Raw genomic sequence first — 11,776 nt, 5'->3', positions numbered from 1 at the left:
TAGCAGTCCATGGCATATTCAATACTCTTCTCCAACACCACAATTCAAAGGCATCAGTTCTCTTTCTACATTCCGAGTCATTCTCCAGCTCTCTGATGATTCATAGCAAGTGACTGCAAGCCCATGGCCTGGATCAGGTGTACCTTATTCTTCAGAATGACATCGTTGCTCTTCAGTACTTTGGAGAGGTCTCTAAAAGCAAACTTTTCTATCGCAAAATGTCTTTTAATTTCCTGGCGGCTGGTACCAAGAGTGTTGACTGTAGAGCCAAGCAAACTACAGCTGTTAACAATCTCTTCACCATTCATCCTGATGCTGGCAATTGGCCCAGAGGTGAGAATCTTTGTTTTCTTGACATTGAGCCTCAATCCACAATGAAAGCTGAAAACCTTGACCTTCTGTAGCAAGTGCTTCAGATCCTCCTCAGTTTCAGCAAGCAGAACGTGCCATCTGTATAATGCAGATGAATCTTCCTCCAATCCTGATGCCACATTTCTCCTCAGAGAGCCCAGCCTCTTGGATAATCTGTTCCGCATATAGATTGAAAAGGTATGGAGATAAGACACATCCCTGGCATACACCTGTCCCAATTTTGAACCATGCAGTGTTTCCTTGCTCTGTTCTGGCGACTACCTCCTGGTCCAAGCATAGGTTTCGCATTAGAACGATCAAGTGTTCTGGGATTCCCATTCTTCTCAGAGTCAGCCACAGTGTTGTGATCCACACAAACACCTTTGCATAATCAATGAAACACAGACAGACATTCCTATGGTACTCCCTGCTTTCAGCCATGATCCATCTAACATCAGCTACAATATCCCTAGTATCACGACCCCTTCTAAACCTAGCCTGGACTTCTGGCAGTTCTCTGTTGATGTACTGTTCCAGTTGTTTTTGGATAATCTTCAGCAGAATCTTGCTTGCATGTGATATTAATGATATTGCTCGATAATTTCCACTCTGTTGGATCACTTTCTTTGGAATGTGAACAAATACAGATCTCTTCCAGTCAGTTGGCCAAGTAGTTGTCCTCCAGATTTCTTGGCACAATGAGATATCCAAATCCAGATAATAATCATCTGTGGGGTTTGTGGACCTGTCTTTCCTTTCTTCCTGTAAGCTCCTTTAGTGCAAACCATGGCTTTAATTATGTGAAGTGCAAAAAAGATCAGAGTAATCAACGGTTTACTGGAGTAGTTGATCAAATTGGTATATGACTGTCCTAAGTGTCGGTCTTAAACTTCACTGCAATAGATAGAGGCACCTTTCTTCAATTGTCAGCCAGGCTTTACTTCATGAAATCAGGTTAACTAAAGATATGGTGACATTTTTCATGATGACACAAATGTAGTTTGTCTGTGAGGGGGTAGTAGAAGAAAGCAGGGTAGAATCTAGATTGATTAGGGGAAAATCCGTTCAAATTAAATCATGCCATCTTCCTTAAATAAATGATTGAGAATAAAATAAAATGCATGCTAGTTATATTTCAGAAAAATACTGAGAAAACCCTTTTTTAAAAAAGTTCATAAATACAAAAGGAAATTAAGAATGTAAGAGCTAGAAAAGATAACTTATTTTTATTAAACATAAAATATCAAATAAATGTAAATACCAAATGTATAAAAATATCTATCCCCTTTAATACTATTGATGAGTATTTATCCTAAACAGTCACATTCATAAAGATGTTAGTGATTATTACCAAATTATTTCTAACTAAAAATTCAGAAACAGACAAAATAGGCAAACTCTTAAATAAATAAAATTTCTAAAACACTAAGACATAATCAACAAAACAGGCTATTCTTAAAGTGACAGTTTCAAAGAATTCGTAAAATCATGGGAAAATATTTATTATCTAGAACTTATTAGAGACACACCTGAATGAACTTATTAGAGACACACCTGAATGTCAGGGTTAAAGCAGAAACTCTAGATACTGTCTGGGTTAGAATGTCAACTTTTTCATTCACTTCTTGTTGTGTGTTGCTGAGTTAGAACCAACCCATAACTGACCCTCCAGTGAGTTTTCAGAGGCAGTAAATCAAACAGGAGAACACTGCCCATCTGTCTCCCATGGAGCAGCTGGTGGATTTGAACTGCTTGCCTTTGGGATTGTAGTACATGTTCTTACCACTAGGCCACCAGAGCTCCCTTTTCACTCACTAGCTGGATGATACAAATTACTTCCCTATGGATGTTTTCTCATCTCCAAAATGGGGACAAGAGCATCTTCCTCATAAGTTGTTAATAGGATTAAGTTAGTGTTTAAAACAGCACCTGGCATGTAGAGAAATTTTTTAGTGCTTACAAATAAAATAAAATTTAACTATGCAATAAATATGCATGAACACAAACCAGAAATGTCTTACACAAACCAGAAACATCTTGCTGGAGCTGTGAAATTGTGAATGATTTTCTTTTTTGAAAAAAAAAAAAAAAAGAAACAACAACACAAAAACAACCCAAAAATACCCTTTCCCTTTAATTTGACTCTTATTTTAAAGTTCTTGAAAAATAGCAACTAAAGGAAAGTTAAAGCAGTGAAAATGCATTTATTTACCTGATGGGCATAGATAGTATCATATATTAGTGTCCACATAATTCCAGAAAAATACAGAGGCAAGCAAACTGATGGATCACAGGAACCCTTGATAGCAGACCATCCAAGTAATGCTCCCCAGTTAAAAGTCAACCCTATAATTAGTAAAACACAAAGCGGGAGTAAGTCTAAATGTGCTTTATGGTTCCCCACAGAGGAAGAGGGGAACCAGCATGTGTTACGTACTTGCTGTGTTTAAGGCTCTGTGTGTACTGTTTTATCTCATTAAATCCTCTCAACTCTTTGTGGTCGTTATTGGCTCCAGTTTAAGCTAACATGTTTCTTTATAAAGGCTAATGGACACAATAATATATATAGATAGCTTATAAAATATCTGACTTAAAAATCAATAATGGGAGAAAGAAGAGGGTAGTCTTCTCCTATAAATATTAACCAAAAAACCAACTGCTGATTCCAACTCAGAGTGACCTTCTACCGTGTTTCCAAGGCCGTATATCTTTACAAGAGGCAACTGTTCTTCTTTTTCCAAGGAGTAGCTGATGGATCTGAACGGCTAAACTTCCAGTTAGCATAGCAACATGCTAGACAGGACACTACTATAAAACTTATAGCCTTGGAAAGCCCATGGGGGCACTTCTATTGTCTTACTCATACTGTTATTGTCAGTCAGAGTCAATTTGTAAGCAATGATTTTAGGATTTGAGATATGTATATAAAAACATAAATATATAAAAAAATATATAAATATATGTGTGTGTGTGTGTGTGTGTGTGTGTGTATAACAGGTTTAATGAGAACAATACTTATTCTAATAAAATGACTGGCACTTCCAATAACTAGTAGATTATGGGTTTGGAACTCAGATCAGGTTGACTCAGACACCTATGTTGTGTCTACTACTCCTCTATCTCCCCTATAAACTACAGTAAAAAGTCCAGCTAGGAACATGTGCTTACTTGACAAGGGCATCCTCTTTGAGGACTGTAAACTAAAGTACATGCTGCAATTCCTAAATCTCTCTTTACAAGTCTTACTCCTCCCGAAATTTTGGCTAAAATACTGAACTGTCTGGTAGCCCATCTGGTAACTTAAACTCAATTATGTTCAAATATCTTATCTCACAAACCCCCTTCTGTCTTCCAGATTACTTAGTCCAACTCACAGTGCTCTTCCTCAACTGATTACACATCTCTCCTCGGTGGTCCCATAGCAGCTGTGCATGTCATGTAGTTATTATGTACCATCAAGTAGGAACTGACTCCTAGCTGATCCTCCAGTAGATAGCCAGAGGCAGTGAAGTGCTCCTGTAGGGCAGGCAGTGGACTTGAACCATGAACCTTAAGTGTTGGCAGCACAACTCCTTATCACTAGGCGACCAGAGCTTGCTTGTGCATATGCCCTAGTGTACTGGAGTGCCTGCTTTTCTGCGGCTTCCTTCTCTAGCTCCTTAAATACAGGGTGTATGTTTTCAGTACTTCTATTCTTCTAGTACAGGTAATGTTCCTGACACAAAGAAGGAATCTAATAAATGTCTGAAGGAAATACAGCAGTTTTCTTAATACTATCATGTGGCTAGGAAGTGCTCATCGTTTTTTCACCATTAGATTCCCAGATTGGCCACAGACATAATTTCTTCAGAAAAAGATCAATATTTCACCACAACTTTCCACAAGTCCACCCTGCACCAGTTCCTTGTAATGTCTTTTAGTTCCACTTTTATTTAGTGTAAAAATGGCTCAAGAACTAAGAATGGAAAAGAGAATAGAGAAATGTTGGAGTAGAAATTTTCACAACAGAATTCTCATATATTACTTCTTTTCCTCTCTTTTAACAAATATTTCTTAAATGTAAGTGTTAATATGCATTATGCTATATGCTGGGGCAACTGTAAAGAATGTTTTAACTTTGGGACATTCATAATTTGTTGATGGTGAGACACATTTCTGAATTAATGTTGTTGAAATGAGTAAGTGGCACATTAGAGTACTATGGGAATACATAGTGGAGATTGGCTAATTTTTTCCTGGGAGGATACGAAGTACTTTTAACAGCAAGGGTTTTCAACAGACTTCAATAGTGTCTGAAAAATTACACATACTACCCATACTTTTAACTTTCCCTTCTTCTCTTACTTAAGACTGTTGCCTCATTCAACCCTTAAGTTCTTCAGTGTGCCCAGGGTAACAACCTGAAGAAAGGGGCTGGGTCAAGGATACTATATTTTTCTGAAAACATACTTAGATTTTTTTTCATTTTAATTATTTTATAAAATGATGGGTTTGGCAATCTTAATAAATACCCAAGACTTCTTAACCAATGCTCACTGCTCTTCTTTAAGATAAGAAAGTCTGTTTTGGGGCTGGAAAATTTCATGATTGACTTGACATTTATCTCTGTCACATAATATTAACTAGAAGTACTAATACAGTTTGAGAATAACAAAGGGAATATTTTCAGTTATTTTAAGCTCACCCAAGGCTAGCTGAGGCCAGTATGTAATTCTTTTCATCAGTGGATAGGTGATGACAAGGAGGAGGGATGCTGCTCCCAGAGCTATACTGAAATTAGGGAAAAACAATAGGTTAATGGCAAAATGGCAAGACAAGCGGCCTGGTAAGATAGGACACTGGAAATGAAATCCCCAGAACACAAAGGGAATTACCACAGTGTGAAAATATTACCAGTGTCACTATTTGTGTAGAAATTTCAAAGAGGAGCCTATGTTGCTGTCTAAGCATTCACCAAACACATGAATAGACCACACACATGTATTTAAGATTAGTATCAGTAATATTAGACTCTTACACTCACTAAATACTTTAAGGCAACAATCACAGTAACACTAACTGGAAAATGATTTTTTTTAATTTCAGTTATGTTTTTTGTTATGTAAAATTTTCTCCCAAGACACTGACTTTTCCTATTAGAAAAGATTTTAAGCATTATTATTGTTGTTATGCACCATCAAGTCATTTGCAACTCATAGCAACCCTATGTACATGAGTCCTAAACCTTGCTCTATCCTGTGTCAACCTTATTGTCTCTGACGCACGTACCCACATTGTCCCAGTCACTGAATCAATCCATTTCATAGAGGGTCTTCCTCTCCTACGCTGTTCCTCCACCCTTCCAAGTATGATGTCCCTCTTCAAGGACTGACCCTCATTGCAACATGACCAAAGTATGTCAGACCTTGCTTCCAAGGAGCAGCCTGGTTTCACCTTCTCCAGGGCAAACCTGTTTGTTCTCCTAGCAGTCCACTGTATATTCAAAACTCTTCTCCAGCACCACAGCTCAAAGGCATCAATTCTCCTTTTGTCTCGATTTCCTGGCTGCTGATATCAAGAGTGTTGATTATGGAGTCAAGCAAACTAAAACTGTTAACAATCTCAGTCTCTTCACCATCTGTAATGATGCTGCCAATTGGCCTAGTATCGAGAATTTTTGTTTTCTTGATATTGAGCTTCAATCCATATTGAAGGCTGCAGTCCTTGACCTTTTGCAGCAAGCGCTTCAGGTCCTCCTCAGTTTCAGCAAGCAGGGTTGTGTCATCTGCATAACGTAGATTGTTGATGATTCTTCCACCAATCCAGATTCCACATTCCTCCTCATACAGCCAAAGCTCCGGGATGATCTGTTCTGCATATAGACTGAAAAGGTTTGGAGATAGAATACATCTTTGGCATACACCCTTCCTGATTTTGGACCATGTAATGTCTCCTTGCTCTGTTCTGAAAACTGCCTCCTGGTCCAACTGTAGGTTTCACATAAGCACAATCAAATTTTCTGGGATTCCCATTCTTCTAAGAGTCAGCCACAGTTTGTTGTGATCCACACAACACAATCAAGCAGAAAAATAGCTAATAATAATTGTGTATTAGGCACTATTTAAGTGCTTTATATTCCAGCTCATTTTAATCCTCACAACCAACAAAAGTGGGTAATTTTACTCTCCTGATTTTACAGATAAGTAAAAAAAAAAATTAAATTAAGTAATTTGCCAATTGTTACAGAGCCATTCAGTAGGAGAGCTAGGACTCAAATCTAAAGCAGTGTGACCTGAGTCTATCCAGTTAATCCTACGTGTTACCGCCTGTCTAAATTGTTTCAAACACTAAGACAGTTAGTAAACTGAGGAATCAAAAGAGAATTAAGTCAAGTTGTTGTTAGCTGCTGTCAAGTCTATAAGGCTGTCTGGTCCTGTGCCCCCATGCACAACTCATGACCAGGCCACGCATGATTCCATGAAGGAAAGGCTGCATAGTCCTCTACCCCTCGAACAACTCCATGAAGAAAAGACTGTCTCCCATACATGACTCCATGAAAGAAAGGCTCTCTGGTCTGATACCCCACGCATGACTCCATGAGGGAAAGGCTGTCTAGTCCTGTACTCCACGCATGAATCCAAGAAGATAAATCTATCTGGTCCTGTATCCCATGAACAACTCCATGAACGTAAAGCTGACTGGTCCTGTACCCCATGCATGACTCCATGAAGGAAAAGCTGTCTGGTCCTGTACCATCCTCATGACCTGCTGCAGATCCACTGGGTTTACACTGGGTAGTAGTGTATGTAAGGTACGCCGACTGAGAATTAAACTGGGTCTCCCATGTGAAAGAGGAGAATCCTATCTAAAAATCATCAGTGTCTGACATCAAGGTTATCATTACTTGCTATAGAGTCAACTCCTATTCATAGAGACCCTTAAGGACAGAGTGAAACTGCTCAAAAGGCTGTAACTGTTACAGGAGCAGACTAGTTTTCTCTCCTGTGGAGCAGTTGGTGGGTTTGAATTACTGAACTTTCAGTTAGGAGATGAGGGCTTACCTATTAAGCCACCAAAATAAACTCATTGCTACCGCTTTGGCTCCGATTCACAATGACCCTCTATCAGGTTTCTGAGGCTGTAAATATAATAGAAGACTGTCCATCGTTCTTCTATGGAGTACCTGATGGATTTAAACCGCCAGCCATTTGGTTAGCAGTGCAACAACCTACAGACTATACCACCTTAGCTCCTGGCATTGAGCCACCAGGGCTCCTGAAATCTCTGTGACTGAGTGTTAATTTTCTAGAAAAAGGATGAGTTCATAAAGCACCTGGCAAAGATGATAATAAAACATTCTTAGAAAGGTGACTCGACAGAGTGTGGAAATTACTGAACAGTATCATTGATATCACATGCAAGCAAGATTCTACTGAAGATTATCCAAAATGACTGGAACAGCACATCAGCAGCGAACTGCCTGAAATGAAGGATGGGTTTAGAAGAGGCCGTGGCACTAGAGATATTATAGTTAATCTCAGATGGGTCTTGGCTGAAAGCAGAGAGTACCAGAGGAGTGTCGATCTGTGTTTCACTGATTATGCAAAGGCTATGCAGATTGTGTGGATCACAACAAACTGTGGGTGGTTCTTAGAAGAATGGAAATTCCAGAACACCTGATTGTGCTTATGTAAAACCTATACTTGAACCAGGAGGCAGTCATTAGAATAGAGCAAGGAAACACTGCATGGTTCAAAATTGGGAAGGGTGTACACCAGGGATGTGTCCTATCAATCTATACGCACAACATATTATCTGGGAGGCAGGTTTCTATGAAGAAAAATGTGGCATCAAGATTGGAGAAGACTCATCAACAATCTGTGTTATTAAAGATGACACAATCCTGTTTGCTGAAACTGAGGAGGACCTGAAGTGCTTGCTGCAGAAGGTCAAGGACTGCTGCCTTCAATATGGATTGAAACTCAACATCAAGAAAACAAAGATTCTTACCACTGGGCCGTTTGACGGCATTATGACAGATGGTAAAGAGATTGAGATTGTTAACAGCTTTAGTTTGCTTGGCTCTACAATCAACACTCTTGTTACCAGCAGCCAGGAAATTTAAAGATGATCTGCACTGGGAAAGTCTGCTGTCAGAGACCTCTCCAAAGTACTGAAGAGCAACAATGTCAGTCTGGAGACTAAGGTGCGCCTGCATCTTACTTGCTATGCATCTGAGAGCTGGACAATGACTAGGGGTGACAGAAGGAGAATTGATACTTTTGAGCTGTAGTGCTGGAGGAGAGTACCGAATATATTATGGACTGCTAGGAGAACAAACAAGTTTGTCCTGGAGAGGGTGAAGCCAGGTTGCTGCTTGGAGGCAAGGATTTTGAGGCTTCGTCTGACATACTTCGGACATGATGCAAGGAGGGACCAGTCTTTGGAAAGGGACGTCATGTCTGGGAGGGTGGAGGGATCATGCAAGAGAAGACCCTCAATGAGACGAATGGATTCAGTGACTGGGGTATTGAGGGTAGGTGTGTCAGAGACAGTGTGATTGGCACACAATAGAGTGGCGTTTAGGGCTGTTGTACATAGGGTAACTATGAGTCGCAGGCTACTCGATGGCAACATGCACCTTAAAGCTCATGTTACTGATGCTAACAGGTAAAGACATGCAATTGGGTCTAGTCTCCATAAAGTTAACTCTCACCTGTTGAAATCATTCCCTGCCCTTTTTTATTTTTCTCCTTTCTCACTGAAACATGCTTTAAGCAGTCACCTGTTGTCATGCTTGACTTGGAGGCAAACAACAACAACAAATTATATATGGGGATTAGATCGTTCACTTTTATCTTTTGTCACTGATTAGTAACACAATCCCAGGAAAGACAGTTTTTCTTTTTTGGTAAAAGAAGTACTATCATATTTGCTTCTAGCTACTTCAGAGACAGTCAGCCTAAGTAAATTTATACGAACTCACAGCTGACCCTCCATTGGGTTTTCCAAGCTATAAACTGCATGGGAGGAGACTACCTATCTTTCTCCTGAAGAGACACTTGTGGATGAGATAAGCCAAAGAGGCCTAGCTTTTAGGTTAGCAGCAAACTCACTACAGAGTAGGCCACCAGAGTGACCTTCTGTATAATATATGCATGTGGGTATGCAAGCATACACACATACTGCAACTACTTATACAATCTTTCAAAGTGCTCTTTGTCTCTTACGAAACATACAGTGCAAACACTAAAATGTGCTATCTTAACTCCTCTGACTGCAACATTCCTGAACCATTCTTAGGTACATTAAAGCTCATGTTACTGATGGTAGATTTTGCAGAATGTGGTGACATATATATTCACTAACTACTTCTTGTTAGGTGCTGTCAAGTTGACTGTAACTCAGAGTGAGATACCCTATGAATCACAGACCAGAACACTGTCCTATTTATCTCAGAAATAACCTACTTATATCTTACTAACTCATTAACTTATAGTTAATGACTTACAGCTCAATATATACTCCCACTTCTTCCAATTCAAAGGATTTTTCAAGGAGAGATTTTTTTTTATATTATTATGAAAAACCATACCTGTAGTAATTCAGACATAGAAGAACACCTAGGGCCAAGGTCAGTTGTCCCCCAAGAAAGACAAATGATTGAAGAGTAGAAATGTCTCCAGCAGCTATTGGGCGATTTGCTGTCCTTATAACCTGAATGCACAAAAACACGTAGTCTCATCTACTCATCTAGTGGCTCAACAATTTATTTAAACATTTAACAAGACTGGCCCGTGATGTGCACTAAGGATGCAAATATGAATAAAAATGACAATTAACATTCTGAAGTACTGCCAAGAATAAAAATTTCAGATTAAAAGTAGGTTTGGGAAAAAAAACCCAAAACTAAAAATACCTCCAACTATTTTTTTTTTAAAAAAAAGGGGGGGGGAATACAATTCCTCTACTACCACAAATTATAAAGTAGTTTTCCATATTTGGGAGAGGCAGGTCAATATATCCAGAAGGGTCACTCACTATGGGTTGCAGGCAACTCAATGGAACATAACCACAAGAAGAAGATATTCAAAGGCAATGGGTATGCCTTCCGTTGGTAGGGTCACCTTTGTGATCATGGCCATCTCCTCAGCTAAGAAAGTATGGACCCCGCCCCCCACCCCGAATTCACACTATTTCATTTCATGTCCCATCTCACCTTCAACATTATATAGAACATAACATCAACACACAACCCAATACCCTATTAGTAATTCATTTTTCATTTAATGTACTAGCTATTTACTTGCTATGTATAATTTATTAAGTAAAATCCTAAGCCATAAATATGTCCTCAACGGTATGTGGCTTTTAAGCAACTGTGAAGTAAGCACTGTAATTGGCTAAGCTTTTTAATTCATCCTCTGAAGGAGATGCACCAAACATTTTAAAATTTATTTTAACAAAGCCACTTCAATAAATGCACAACATTCATTTAGTCAATTTCCCCCTCCCCCTTTTTTTTTGTATGTCAATAGAGAACTTGACCTCTTCTGATCAAGGTAAAACTGTACGAAAGAAGTTTAATCTCAGGGAAAAGAACTACTTAACGAAAATAATTTCACACTGTTAACTTCAATAAAGAAGAAACTGATTGGGTTGAATATATTATATTCACAGTATAGTAGTCTATTTAAGGAGCAGAATTATTTTTTAAAAAGGAAACTTTTTTATTTTGAAATTATTATGTCATATATAGCTGTAAGAAGTACTGCAAAGATGCCATCCACGTATGGAGTAACCTAGTAGGTAAAGAACTACACTGTCAACCTAAAGACAGGCAGTTCAGATCCACTCACTGAACTACGAGAAAGATGGGCAAAATCCCCTTCTGTGCAATTTGTGGCCTCTGAAAACCTGGTGGAGGATCAGCTGTCAATCAGTTTCAACTCAACAGCAATAAGATGAACTAAGTCTCACTGACAAAATCTCGCTAGACTTTATTATATGGATACACGTACAATATTACATGTATTAAATGGACAGCCAAGATATAGAGCATCTCCATCACCACAGGATTCACTCATGTATCCCATTATAAATACATCCTCTGAGGAATATGTAGCAAATTATAGGGAAAAATTTTGTTTAAGGCTTAGAGGAAGAGGGTCTTTTTTTAATGTTTTCCATTTTTGTACATGTCTGAATTTTTAAAAATAAATTATATTGCTTTTCCATGGAGTTAAAAAAAAAAAAAAAGAGAGTAACACAACCCTGTTTGTTGAAACTGAGGAGGACCTGAAATGCTTGCTGCAGAGGGTCAAGGACTGCAGCCTCCAATATGGATTGAAGCTCAATGTCAAGAAGACAATGATTCACACCACTGGGCCAATTGGCAGCATCAGGATGGATGGTGAAGAGATTGAGATTGGTCACAGCTTTAGTT

The 11,776-nt window shown here is 38.8% G+C and overlaps 1 protein-coding gene across 1 annotated transcript in view; it reads right to left on the bottom strand.

Annotated features, from left to right (window-relative positions):
* The window catches only part of COQ2 (coenzyme Q2 4-hydroxybenzoate polyprenyltransferase), a 21,355-nt gene that overhangs the window by 3,567 nt on the left and 6,012 nt on the right, over window positions 1-11,776 (bottom strand). Inside the window, exons 3-5 of the mRNA XM_006885326.1 lie at window positions 9,926-10,047; window positions 5,036-5,121; window positions 2,564-2,697 (exon numbers count right to left, since the gene is read on the bottom strand). Of these exons, the coding sequence (XP_006885388.1) occupies window positions 2,564-2,697; window positions 5,036-5,121; window positions 9,926-10,047 (342 nt within the window). The remainder of the gene's footprint in view (window positions 1-2,563; window positions 2,698-5,035; window positions 5,122-9,925; window positions 10,048-11,776) is intronic.

This window comes from Elephantulus edwardii, unplaced genomic scaffold (genome assembly GCF_000299155.1).
Source record: "Elephantulus edwardii isolate Elephantulus edwardi_28Jun2011 unplaced genomic scaffold, EleEdw1.0 scaffold00042, whole genome shotgun sequence".
Classification (NCBI taxonomy): Eukaryota; Metazoa; Chordata; class Mammalia; order Macroscelidea; family Macroscelididae; genus Elephantulus; species Elephantulus edwardii.
This window is presented reverse-complemented; position numbering and strand designations above follow the sequence as displayed.